This window comes from Staurois parvus, unplaced genomic scaffold, assembly GCF_062004578.1.
Source record: "Staurois parvus isolate SC_StPar_1 unplaced genomic scaffold, SC_StPar_1.0 ptg000520l, whole genome shotgun sequence".
NCBI lineage: Eukaryota > Metazoa > Chordata > Amphibia > Anura > Ranidae > Staurois > Staurois parvus.
The window spans coordinates 2,445,091-2,458,892 of NW_028318316.1; the positions used below are offsets into that span (position 1 = coordinate 2,445,091).

Genomic DNA, 13,802 nt, shown 5'->3' on the forward strand with positions numbered 1-13,802 from the left:
CAATCTTAGAAGAAAAAAAGTCTGAAAATGATTTGAGACAGGGGCGGAGGTTCACCAGGACAAAGACTCTAAATATACAGCCAGAGCTACAATGGAATGGTTTAGATCAAAGCATATTCATGTGTTAGAATAGCCCAGTTAAAGTGCAGACCTAAATCCAACTGAGAATCTGTGGCAAGACTTGAAAATTGCTGTTCACACTCTCCATCCACTCTGACAGAGCTTGAGATATTTTGCACAGAAGAATGGGCAAAAATGTCACTCTCTAGAAGTGCAAAGCTGGTAGAGACATACCCAGAAAGACTTGCAGCTGTAATTGCAGCAAAATATTGACTCAGGAGGGCTGAATGCATGCACACCACACTTTTCAGACATTTGTGAAAAATTTTGAAAACCATTTATCATTTTCCTTCCACTTCACAATTAAGTACCACTTTATGTTGATCTATCACATAAAATCCCAATAAAATAAATGTATGTTTTTTGGTTGTAACATGATAAAATGTAGAAAACTTCAAGGGGCATGAATACTTTTTCAAAACACTGTATACTCAGTGAAGTGACTAGCCATCAGGTAATACAGAGATTAAATTCTCCTACATAATATGTACCTGCTTAACTGCAGCCACTTGTCCTGTAAATCATTTCATAGTCCAGAATTTACACAAGATCTCTCAGCACTGGAAAGCAGGGGACAGGGAGCTGAAGTTACACTATACTATACAAGAGCTCTGAGAGTTGATAAGAGGGAAGGGAAACATCCCCATTCACACAGCAAACAGGAACAGAGCTGACACGGTCAATCACAGGCTGTGTGCTGGAGCTCCCTCCAACTTTTTTTTCTCTTGATACCAGGAAATGACTCATGCAGATAGCAGAGAAACAAGGAAGTTCCACAGGGTCACAGGGAAAATCAATTTAGAGAAACGTCTGAGGCAGAATAACTCGCAGCTAATCTGACTCCCTGAATATGTGGAGGGCTCAGACTCCATTGTCTTCTTAGAAAATTGGCTACTGCAAGAATTCAGGCAGAAATAACCTTTCCTTTATCATAGACAAGGCCCACAGTGATCTGGGAAGACCCTCTACCATTGATAACCCCTTCTTGGTCCATGGTAATATTTCTCAAACTATCAATACAGTGATTCCATCCTGAGAGCAGGCAGATATAAAGATATCCTTGTGCTGCACACTTGCAAACTGTTTTTCGGACTTGCATATAAAAATTTGTTCCGAGTGATTATTTCTCAGACAACTGCCATTGGACCATTGTTTGCACAATCTGTTTTCTAATACAATGGAAAATTGGATACTACTATATTTTAGGCAAATGTAAGCAAGTCAATGTGCAGTGTACACATTTTTTTATGCTTCCAATGTTTTAGAGGAGTTCTGGTCAAACACTGGAAATAAGCTATGTCAATAAAAGTGCCATCTAGACTAGAGTTTGAGTTAGAAAATACCCTCATAGAAAATGGAAAAAAAAAAAAGATGTAAAGGGATACGCCCATGTGGTAATAGCTACCCATACTTTCTAAATAAAAGGTCAGTAGTGTAAGCTGAAAGAATACTTTATTACAACAGTACTAAAGTGGAAAGTCGCTGTCAGAGGGGACTTCACAAGACCACCAAATAAGGAACTTCACCTGGGGATGATGCTAGCATCCAATTGCCTGTAATTTCTTGAGTTAAGCCTGGAGCCCTGTTTGTTATGGAAATCATGAACTATAACCCAAGCTAAGTTTAGTGTATCCATATTTTACACAGACCATTGTCCATGTTCATTTGTGTGAAAGCCTAGCTAGCGTGTGCATGTGTTGTATGTACATCTGCAATACATTTAATGTCTTGTATTGTTTTCCACCAATTTTAAGTAGTGTGTGTACAGCACTCTTGATAGTAAAAGCACATTAATACGCATACTAGAGGTTTGTGTTCCTTGCTTTACTGCAAAGTGACCTAAAAGATACAAAACAAAACAAACATCTGTATTAATAAGGCTGTGGTTTTCTTATATCAAGATAACTCTACACATGTCTACAAACCTAGGGAACAGGTTCAGCAAGCTAAGCAAAAATTGAGAGCCCTGGATATACAATATGCAATAGTGTTTCCTGCAAAACTACGAGTTATACACTGGGACAACCCCTCATTTTACCAGTTACTATTATGGGCAGCCTTGGATGTTCTCCTCCAATCTCTCTGCCACCTGTATCTCTACTACCACCACTTTCTTCCCTTATCCATCAAATGCTCAGGTCTTTATCCGCCTAAACAAGAGAATGATGCATTCCAGTGCATGGCCACTTATGTGCCTTTAGAACAGGTTCCCTTCTACCTAGAGTTTACTGAAATGTTAAAGCTGAGCTCCACCCAAAAGGGGAAGTTCCGCTTTAAAGACTGGTCCCCATTAAGGATTGGCACCTTTGGGGAGCGGGTACCCGAAATTGACAGGTACCCGCTCCCACTTCAGCTGCGATCTCCTAGATGATCAGAAGCGAACGTTGTCGTCCTACCCTCCCTCCCCGTAGTCTTCTGGGACACATGACAGGACCCAGAAGACTACGGGGCCATTCAGGAACCGCAGCGCTACTCGTGCAAGAGCAGTGGTCACCCGGCTGTGAAGCCATAAGCTGTCGCAGCCAGGGGCCCACACTGAAGATGCCGGCACCTGGAACACCAGACAACTGGTGAAACGGGTTGCGGGGAGGACACCGTGGGATCAAGGGACAGGTGAGTGGCTGTTTTTTAAAAGTCAGCAGCTACAGTTTTTGTAGCTGCTGACTTACTTTTTTACAGTGTGAGTGGAACTCTGCTTTAACAACTTGCTGACAGATAAAAAAAAAAAAAAAAAAAACAGACGACCGTGATTCCTTCACACAGAGGAGATGGAGGAACATCTGTTCCCCCATCGCCTCTGACAAAATGTAGCTGCAGGTGACAATGTTTTAGTCACTTCCAGATTCAGAGCTGTCACTCCTTGCCTGTTACAGCCTGGGAAGCAGCTGATCAAGCACAATATGTGCTAGATCAGTTACTTTTTAGGGCAGGGCAGACATTGGGGGAGGGGGTCCAATATACCCTTGATCTCTACATAAACACTACCCCTCACTGACAAAAGCTATCACATAGTGGGCTATATAGTCTTCTTTTGACAGCAATAAAAGTAAATTAATGGAAAAAAAAACAATTTTGGATGCACCCCTGTGAAAGCACACACTCAAATGCGCATGTAGTTCCAGCTTACATATGTAATCAGCGATTGCACTACATGAGAGGTATTGCTGAGAACGTCCAAGTGAGATCAATAATTCTAGGGCCATCCTTCAGCGTTAACTGTACACCGATTACAAACCCTTTAAAGCATCAGCAATGAAAACTTTTAGGTACTGTAGTTTGTTGCATGCAATTTTGAATCTGGACATGTTTGACATCTATTTACGCAACATAACTTGGAAGTTTATATTTAAACAAACATTTAGGTATTATATTCTGTTTGTGTACACTGAAACTCATTTTAGCTTATTTTTTCCTCAAATGTGCATTTAATAAACAGCTGCAAAAATATCATGTAACAAAAAAATTGCAACAGCCACCATTTTATGCTCCAAGGCCTCTGCTTTCAAAAACTATATAAAATGTTTTCCAAGTAATTTTGTGACAAAATGTAACATTTTTTCTTAATTGCCCCAGATAGCAAGTGATTATAGTGTTGTTCTCTATTCTTGCCTTTATTAAAGTATAATTCTGTGTGAATGTAGGTATTTCTGGTTTGCTCTCTTCCAAATTATGTAGATGTCACCTCAGAGAGGCCAATTGCTGATCATTAAATTTATTGTTATAGCCTCTGCTACATACAGGAACAGTGTCCTCTTTCGATAGGTGTTCCACTAACTTCCCCTGTGTGCCATATAAAAAGAGTTGATTGCTTCCGCACCTCCACCATTCAGGAGAAGCCTTGTGTTCCTTTAATCAAATACAAGGCTCTCTTATTGATGAAGGTGGAGATCATGACATCATCCACCTGCCAGGCCAATCAGAGGAAGCTTTGTACTCGAAAAAAATTCAAGGCTTCTGAGTAATGGAGTTCTTGGAGCAAGCGATGCGCTTTATTAAGTATACAGAGGGGAAATAGTTGGAGAAACCATCAATTCCTGTATGGAACATAGGCTACAACAGTAAATTACAGATTCACCATCAGCCACAAGGAAGTGGCATCTACACAAGTCATTTGAGGCAAAAAGTCCCAATCCGATTCCAAGAAGTGTTTCTCACATACATGTGAAAAAAAAATAAAAATCTGCATTTCTTTTGCTAGAAAATTATTTATATAGCACATGCACACTTACTTTTTAATCAGAGTATAGCATCAAGTCAAACTCCTGGGATATTGATCTGGTCAGTTAAGTAGCAGAGAGGATTGTTAATCAGTTTCATCTGCTTTGGTGTTAATGAAATTAACAACATGTGCAACAATGAGACAACCCCCAAAACAGGAATTGTTTTACAGCTGGAGGCCGCTGACCTTAATTTCCTGATTTGTGCTAGGAAGAACAGAATGAGCACTGCCAGAGCCCTAAAAAATGAACTCCAGCAGTCCATTGGTGTGAATGTCTCTGACCAAAACAATCAGAAACAGACTTCATAAGGGTGGCCTGAGGGCCCAACGTCCTCTAGTGGGCCCTGTGCTCACTATCCGGCACCACAGACCTCGATTGGCATTTGCCATTTAACACCAGAACTGGCCGGCCCGCCACTGGCACCCTGTGCTTTTCCCAAATGAGAGCAGGTTCACCCTCAGCACGTGACATATGTAAAAGGGTCTGGAGAAGCTGTAGTGAACGTTATGCTGCCTGTAACATCGTTCAGCATAACCATTTTGGTGGTGGGTCAGTGATGGTCTAGGGAGGCATATCCATGGACCGATGCACAGACTTCTACAGGCTAGAAAATGGCATCAAGACTGCCATTAGGTATCGGGATTAAATCCTTGTACCCATTGTCAGAACCTACACTGGTGCAGTGGGTCCTGGGTTCCTCTTGGTGCAGGACAATGCCTGGCCTTATCTGGTGAGAGTATGCAGGCAGTTCCTGGAGGATGAAGGAATAGATACCATTGAATGGCCCCCACGCTCGCCTGACCTCGTTGCTAGGACATAGCGAAGGGAGACACGGCTGTTACTGTTCACCTTCACCATTGCAGGAGTGAGCTCTCATACTCTGAGCTCAGAGCAATTTCATTGGGAGAGAGAGCACATGTAAGGGAGGTTAAACCAAAGAAAGAGCTCACTCTTTTGATGGTGGAGGTGAACAGGAATAGCTGGGTCTTCCTTAGTAATAACCTGGGAGTTTTCCAGTCAGGCTTTATGAGATATGTAACTGCATTACACCTATAGCCAAGGCATTATTCGGTTATGGTGAAAGCTGACAGGTTTTCTTCTACAGATAACCCTTATCTGCAAAGGTTTTTCGGTAAGGGAACCTAACCCTTAAGATCACTTTACAGCTTAATTCCACATATATGTGGTGTAAAGAAAGTAGCCTTTTTTTATTTGGTGCCGCATATATACGTGCTAGGGTCTGTGCTAGGGTGTTTAGGTAAGACAAAAAAAAAAGCAAAATGCGTCCTTTTGTCTCTTGGCCCTATGACAGGTGCAAAGAACAAATAACATCTACATGTGACATTCGTGGGGATTTTTGTTCCTCCACAGTCTGCATTATTGCCCAATACTTCCTTCCACGAGTGTCTGCTACACCAGACACCTTCAGGATGGTTCCAATCAAAGCAACCTGTTTAACCACTTTCATTCCACAGTACACATATATGTTCATGAATGGGAGTAGTGATATCAGCCTCTATGGCCACCTGATCACTTATACAGGTAGTGGAAGGGGATCAGATGCTTTGGAGGCCAGAGGAGAGATATGGACCCCATATCTCTCCATAAAAAGGACCTGCCACAAATGCATGCTGTCACAAGGGATGTAGTTCATCTCTTGTGATCGCAATAAAGTTGATTTAAAAAAAAAAGTAAATAAAATGAAAAAAAAATTACAGCGTACTGCGGTCACGTGCAACTGCGAAACATATGTAAGTCCTGTACCCATACGGTGATCACACTTGAGACATACTGTATCGTTGTAAATGTTAAAGAGGGAGCAATAATTTTAGCACCAGACCACCTGTGTATCTCTCAACTGGTAATCTGTAAAGACGTTTAAAGTGTTGACTATGGAGATTTTGAGGTACCATAGTTTGGTGCCTTTCCATGGGCGCAAGCAATTTTACAGTTTGACTTGGTATCCATTTACTCAACGCAACATCTTTTATATTTTACCAAAAAGGGTACTATATTATGTTTGTGTGTACTATAATTCATTAGTGTGTGTGTGCTTTATAAACCACTGTGCAAATATATATCCACCATTTAATTCTTCAGAGATTTGCTTAAAAAAAAAAAAATTATATTAATATATACTCACATTAACAGTCTGCTTGAAAAAATTAAAAGAACACTTTGAAAACACAGATCTCAATGGGGAAAAATATCATGCTGGATATCTATGCTGATATGGACTGGGTGTGTTAGGAACGTAAGGATGCCCCATCGTTTGACGAAAATGATCAAACTACAGAGGAATGAATTCAAAGACACCCCAAAAATCAAAGTGAAAAAATGATGCAGCAGGCTAGTCCATTTTGCTGAAATTTCATTACAATAACTCAAAATGGTACTCAGTAGTTTGTATGACCCCATGTGCTTGTATGTATGCCTGACAATGTTGGGGCATGCTCCTAATGAGACTATGGATGGTGTCCTGGGGTATTTCCTCCCAGATCTGGACCAGGGCATCACAGAGCTCTTAGACAGTCTGAGGTGCAACCTGAGAGTCGGATGGACCGAAACATGATATCGCAGAGGTGTTCTATTGGATTTAGGTCAGGCAAAAATGGGGGCCATTCAATGATATCAATTCCCTCATCCTCCAGGAACTGCCTGCATACTCTCACCACATGAGGCCGGGAATTGTCGTGCACCAGGAGGAACCCAGGACCCACTGCACCAGCGTAGGGTCTGACAATTGGTTCAAGGATTTAATCCTGATACCTAATGGCAGTCAGGGTGCCATTGTCTAGCCTGTAGAGGTCTGTGTCCCTCCATGGATAGGACTCTTTAGACCATCACTGACCCACCACCAAAACAGTCATGCTGAATGTTACAGGTAGCATAAGGTTCTCTATGGCTTCTCCAGACCCTTTCATGTCTGTCACATGTGCTCAGGGTAAACCTGCTCTCATCTGTGAAAAGCACCGGGCACCAGTGGCAAACCTACCAATTCTGGCGTTCAATGGCAAATGCCAATCAAGCTCTATGGTACCAGGCAATGAGCACAGGGCCCACTAGACGACATCGGGCCCTCAGGCCACCCTTATGAAGTCTGTTTCTGATTGTTTGGTCAGAGACATTCACACCAGTGGACTGCTGGAGGTCATTTTGTAGGGCTCTAGCAGTGCTCATCCTGTTCCTCCTTGCACAAAATAGCAGATACCGGTCCTGCCGATGGGTTAAGTACCTTCTACGGCCCTGTCCAGCTCTTCTAGAGTAACTGTCTCCTGGAATCTCCTCCACGCCCCTGAGACTGTGCTGAGAGACACAGCAAACCTTCTGGCAATGGCATGTATTGATGTGCCATCCTGGACAAGTTGAACTGCATGTGCAACCTCTGTAGAGTCCGGGTCTCGCCTCAATTCTACATGTAGTGACACTGACCCTAGCCAAATGCAAAACTAGTGAAAAAAAGTCAGAAAAGAGGAATAGGGGAAAAAAATTCCAGTGGCCCCCACCTGTAAAACCATTCCTGTTTTGGGGGTCGTCTCATTGTTGCCCATCTAGTGCACATGTTAATTTCATTAACCCCGAAGCAGTGGAAACTGATTAACAACCCCCCCTGTTCTCAACTGACCAGATCAATATCTCTGGAGTTTAACTGACTTGATGCTATCCTCTGATTAAAAAGTGTTCCTTTAATTTCTTGGAGCGGTGTACTTTAAAGTAGAACTAAAGGCAAATATGTTTAATTAGAATAAGTGAGAGTTATAACCCCAGTATGTTTTTTTTTTGCCAAAAAGGTCAAGATTTTGCTCCACTTCCTATCCCATAGCCAAAACAGTAACTGAGAGGCAAGCCTTCCAAAGTGAGGTAATCTCTGGTTGCCACCAAAACTTGCCCCCATTGGAGGATTTCCCCTGTATACCTGTTCTGGTGACAACCCAAAATTTTTATTTTATTTTTTTTTTACTAATACTGCTAATACTAATACAAGACAGATACAGTGACTCTCCTTAGCGGGAGCACAGATTGCAATAAAAATCTGACTGGTGTTCTATCCTATTTAAAAGGGAAAAAAATCATAGGCTACAAAAAATTATATTTTAGTTTGCAGGTTCACTATCACTTTAACCACTTCTCATCCACCCATTGTTCACAGATGGCAGACGAAAAAGCAGTGCCTATTCCTGTACGTCACGTGAGCCCACATCGATGGCAGTGTGCGGCTCACAGAGCGTGCACCCCGGAGCCTGGTGATTGGTGTCTCGCCTGGACACAGAGGATCAAATTACCGCTATGTTATACCATGTGACTGCTGTGACCAATCACAGCACTCATGTAGTAAACACTGGAAACTGAAAGTAAAGATCACATCCCTCTGCTCTTTGAGAGCAGAGAGAAGCGATCCTGAAGTGTGTGAGTGTACAACAACCTGTCAGGCTGCTTGTACACTCACACACAGCAGTGCCAGCCACCCCAGTGTCCCTGATCACTGCCCCTCACAATAACAATAATAAATAATGCAGGGAGGCCCTGTCACCTGTCCCAGTGCGCACAAAACACCCTTATACAGCATACCAATATTCTGATCACCACTATAAGCCAAAACAGCGCCCCGATCAATGCCATATGCCAAACCAGAGCCCTGATCACCGCCATACCGGCACCCTGCTCACCGCCATAACATCACTCTGATTACCGCCATACCAGCACTGTGGTAATTCACTGAATCTTCCCGTCAGTATATCCGCTTACTCATTCATCCTGTACAGACAAGCAGATATACTGACAGATCTACAGGAGACCTTCATGTCACCAGCTATCTGCTGATCACTGGTGCAATGCTTTACAGGCTCCTACAGACATAAATAATAAACGCACTTTTTTTTACCTGCAAAATTATGTGCATTTATTATTTTTGTGCAAAAGGTGAACTTATCCTTTAAAGTGGAAGATAAGGCTGACTATAATTATTTTTCAAACATGCCCCCCTCCTCCTACCCACCCTACACAGCCTTTAGATCTGTGTATTTACCTTTTTTAATCCGGTCACATGATCTAGCAGCTCCTGCTGGGGAGAGGAGGGATCACTAACAATGGATAGGAATGAAAGCCGATCCCTGCATTAGGGTAAAAAAAAAAGTCCCACTACATGTTCCATACAGTTCCTAAACACGTAGCCTAAGTTCACACGTATGCAGATCTGAAATCGGCGTTTTACGTGGACACAGCAGCCTATTGATATGAATGGGCTGCCGTGCCTCCTGAAATGCAGGGAAAAGGTCCCTGCAGCATTTTAGAAATGGCAGCCCGCACGGGAATAATTTCCAGTGTATATGGCATGCCATTAGGATTACTCTTTTTGTACAGGTGGTTATGGTTGCAGGAACTACCCACACAGATGTGAACCTAGCCTTAGGACCAGTTCACACAGCAATGGGCAGCTGCTGCACACTGAATCACAGCATTTAGTGTGCGGTAGCTGTCCTATCCAGTAGTAGAGATCCAGCAGTAGAGGTTGGTGTGGTGCAGGTTTCAGGGCATCACACAGCTCCTTTTTTCTTTTTTGTACATACTTTATTTGAAGTTTACAAAAGTGAAACTTCATTCATTTCACTGTACAACAGCACAGTGTTTTGCACTACGGTACAGTGACTTGCGATCCAGTCCAGCGCGCTGTGATAAATTGCAGCATGTCTGCATTTTATCACAGCTCACTGCACAGCAACGCAGGGGTGAATTACAGTGTTAAAGTAAACAATTGTCTTCTGTGTGTTTATGTCCTAGCGGTGACCAGTGTTTTTCCAGTGCAGTAAAATGCAGGTCACTGCCCTATAGGTGAACAGGGTCTCACCTGACTCTTCCACCAAACCAGTGCTGTCCTGCCTGCAGCACTGCTGCCCCCTCTTCCTGGTCTCTCAGGAGAAACTGAGAGAAGCGGATGCTATAAACTCTTGCTGCTGTCAGTCAAATCCTCTGAAGAAGGAGTGGGTGACATAGCTGACCCAGCACTATGTGCGCCTATAGATGCGTACAGCTTGCAATGGGGACTCCTATGAGGAGCAGAGAGCAGCGTGAAGGGACTCCAGAAGAGGATGTTTAAGTATCAGTGGAAGTAAAAAAAAAAAAAAAAAGGAAGGAACAACGCTTGGCGTCAGCGGGAGGAATGGTGCCCCATTGTCGGCGTCAGCGGGAGGAATGGTGTTTCAAAGACCAGATAAAAGCAAGCAAAGAGCCGTACCCAGCCTGCGGGCTACAGTTTGGAAACCACTGATCTAGACCCCCCGGTGCCCAACCTGCAGCCCTTTGGTATATGATGTGCAGCCTTTGGACCTCAGCAATCTGCAGTGGGAATATTGAATTGACAAAAGTAATAGCACTGATCGTTACTAGCCTTATGCAACTTTCCCAGTTTCGAATTGTCTTCTGCAGCATATCTTCAGACAAAAGTAGCATGTCCACATCCTCTGTCTCTCAATTCCTTTACTGATATTGAGGTGTCTGACAGTCCTTTCTAGCACTGCATATATGGAGCATTATGTGCGGCCCTTTGGTGATGTCAAGGGCCCCCTTTGGCTGATAAGTTGACAACCACTGCCTTAAAGCAAAACTAAACCCATCAATTTAACAATTTCAAAAAACAGTTACATTCCTGGCATGCTGAGAATGCTGTCACATTTGCTTGTGCTCACAACCAAACTGTCAAACCATCAAATGGCTGGTGTCATAACTGAGCACATATGCCGCACCATGGCAGTTGCAGATCAAACAGAGGCCAGGATGGAAGCTTCCTTGGCTGAAAAGGAAAGGATGGTTTAGTTCCACTTTAACCCTTAAAAGGGATCTGATTATATCTGATTCACCATATTGAAGACCAACAACAAACTAACTGGCTGATGTCTAGAGTTGTAGTGTTACACTTCACAGTATATTCAGTAATGGATTGCGGGGTGGCAGCACTCTCTGGTAACTGTCAGCGATCAGGAGGAAGACAAGAGGGTGTCATTTCGCTGTCATGTCAACATCAGACTCAGGAGGTGAACAGAGTACGTCACACAGAGCGGGACAGCCCGCAGACGATCCGTCTGCACACACAGGACCGACCAATCCCCGCACTTACCGTGGACGGCTGACGCCTGCAGGATGGCCCCGGACGTGCCGTCGATGACTTTGATGCTGCCCCGAGCAGTGACGGCCAGGATGGCGTTGAGTGCCGGATGATAGGTCAGGCTGCTCACCCCGTGCTCGTCGCAGCGGAGACAGCCGTCCCTCAGCACCAGCCACTCGGAGGAGCCCGCCGCGGCCCCCGCCGCCATTTTCGGCAGCCGGGCCCCCTCCGGGCGGGACACCGGGACGGGGAGGCCGGGGGAAGACACGGACGTTGCTGAGCTGGAGCTCCGGAGGTAAGAGGAGGAGGACGAAACCGGCAAAGGAGCTGGCTGTGAAGGGGGAGGAAGAGGGCCGCCGGCCGCTGCGTCAGGTGACAGGAGAGCAGCAGCCGCAGCAGCACTGCTACAGCTATACACCATCCGGGGCAGCAGCCAGGAAGCCGCACGGACAGGAGGAGGAGACAAAGGAAATGACGACACTTCTGTCCGGCTACCACACAGCTTGTACGTCTGTGCGTCAGGAGTACAGGGAAGCTGCCTTTTTTCCTTCGTACATTAAAAACTTTATTGAGAAGAGACAAAGATGACACTTTATAACCTGAAAAAACAGCTAACCGACAGTTACAGAACAGGAAGCTCTTAGGCCGGGTTCACACCAATGCGGTTTTTATGGCTTTTTTGCAGAAACACACTACAGTCAAGGTAACATGGTTTCCTATTGGACATGTTCACTTCTATGCATTTTTCAGCCTCTGCGTTTTTGTAAGGGTAAGGGACTTTTTTAACCACTTGCCTACCAGGGACTTTTACCCCCTTCTTGCCGAGGTCAATTTTCAGTTTTCAGCGCTGTCACACTTTGACAATTGCGCGGTCATGCAACACTGTATCCATATGACATTTTAATCATTTTTTTGAGACAGATAGAGCTTTCTTTTGGTGGTATTTAATCACCTCTGGGTTTTTTATTTTTTGCTAACAAAAAAAAAAAACAACTGAAAATTATTTAAAAAAAAAACAGTTTTTTTCGTAGTTTTTGTCATACAATTTTGTAAATGAGTAATTTTCTCCTTCACTGATGTGCACTAATGAGGCTGCAGTTATGGGTACTTCTAGGTTGCACTGATGGGCACTGATGAAGAGGCTCTGATAGGTGGCACGGATGGGCATTGATAGGCATCACTGGTGTGCATTCACAGACATCACTGATGGGCACTGAAAGACAGTACTCACATATGGCACTGACTGGCACTGATAGTTGACACTGAAAGGCAGCTCAGATGGGCACTGATATGTGCATTGATGTGCACTGGTAGGCACTGATATGTGGCATTGATGGGCAATGACAGATGACACTGATGGACACTGACAGGTGGCACTGATGGGGCTACACTGATCATCAGTGCCCTGATGATCAGTGTAGATGTCCCCTGTGAGGAATGCCGATTACCGGCTCTCCTCTCCTCACAAGCTCTCAGCGTGACAGCTCGTGAGGAGAGAAATTCCGATAACCAGCATTTCCTTATATATATGCGATCAGCTATGATTGGACACAGCTGATCACATGACCGAGCCGAAGTCATCGGCTCTTTCCGCTGACCGGTGATCCACTGTGTCCCAGGGACACAGCGAACCACCGATTGCTGTGCTGCACGCCCCCGTGGGGCGCGCACATGTGGTTAGAGTGGGAGGACGTCATATGACATCGTCCCAGAATGAGAGAACCACCTTCGCCCATCATTTCCTTATATGGCAGGTGGGAGGCGGCTTTGGTGTCCTTTTATCAAGCAGTGGTAAATGACCGTTGCTCAGTTCGTCGGCATTCTCAGAGAAGAGAGTTCTCCTCTGAATGCCTTTTTATGAAGTGGTGTAGATCACTTCTCTGAATGAAGGAAGAAGCGATCTACAAATGCTTTGAACGCTGGAAAACGGCTGCTTTTACTATAATCTCGCAAGATTACAGTAAGAGATCAGTCAAATTTAGTCGTTTACTAAGCAGAGGTAAATTATCGCTGCTTCGTTTGCGGTTCCTCCGATTCTCCAGCTCTGGGCTGGAGAATCTGGAGGGGGAACACATCGCCAGTGAAGGGCTGACATCGCTCCTTCATATACTGGCCATCTGTGTGCTGAGATGATCAGCGGAGAACATGTTCTCCACTGATCATCTCTGTTTCCTAAACCACTAATGATCAGAGATCAGCAACGATCCTTAGGATCGCCGCTGATCTTTGTTTCATAAAAGGACACCTAAATGCAAATGTTTGCAACAATAGAGTTTAATGGGGATGCTGCTGAAACACATGTAGTGTGTTTTTGCTGCATTTTGCATTTTTATTCAGCCCAGCAACAAAAACATTTCCCCTTT

General features: G+C 44.2%; 1 protein-coding gene across 6 annotated transcripts in view; it reads right to left on the bottom strand.

The window, feature by feature from the left end:
- The window catches only part of BIRC6 (baculoviral IAP repeat containing 6), a 407,575-nt gene extending 395,681 nt beyond the window's left edge, over window positions 1–11,894 (bottom strand). For all 6 annotated transcript variants that reach the window (XM_089690190.1, XM_089690188.1, XM_089690192.1 and 3 more), the window contains exon 1: window positions 11,452–11,894. In XM_089690190.1, the coding sequence (XP_089546316.1) occupies window positions 11,452–11,860 (409 nt within the window). In that variant the 5' untranslated portion in view covers window positions 11,861–11,894. The remainder of the gene's footprint in view (window positions 1–11,451) is intronic.
- Window positions 11,895–13,802: the final 1,908 nt, after the last annotated feature.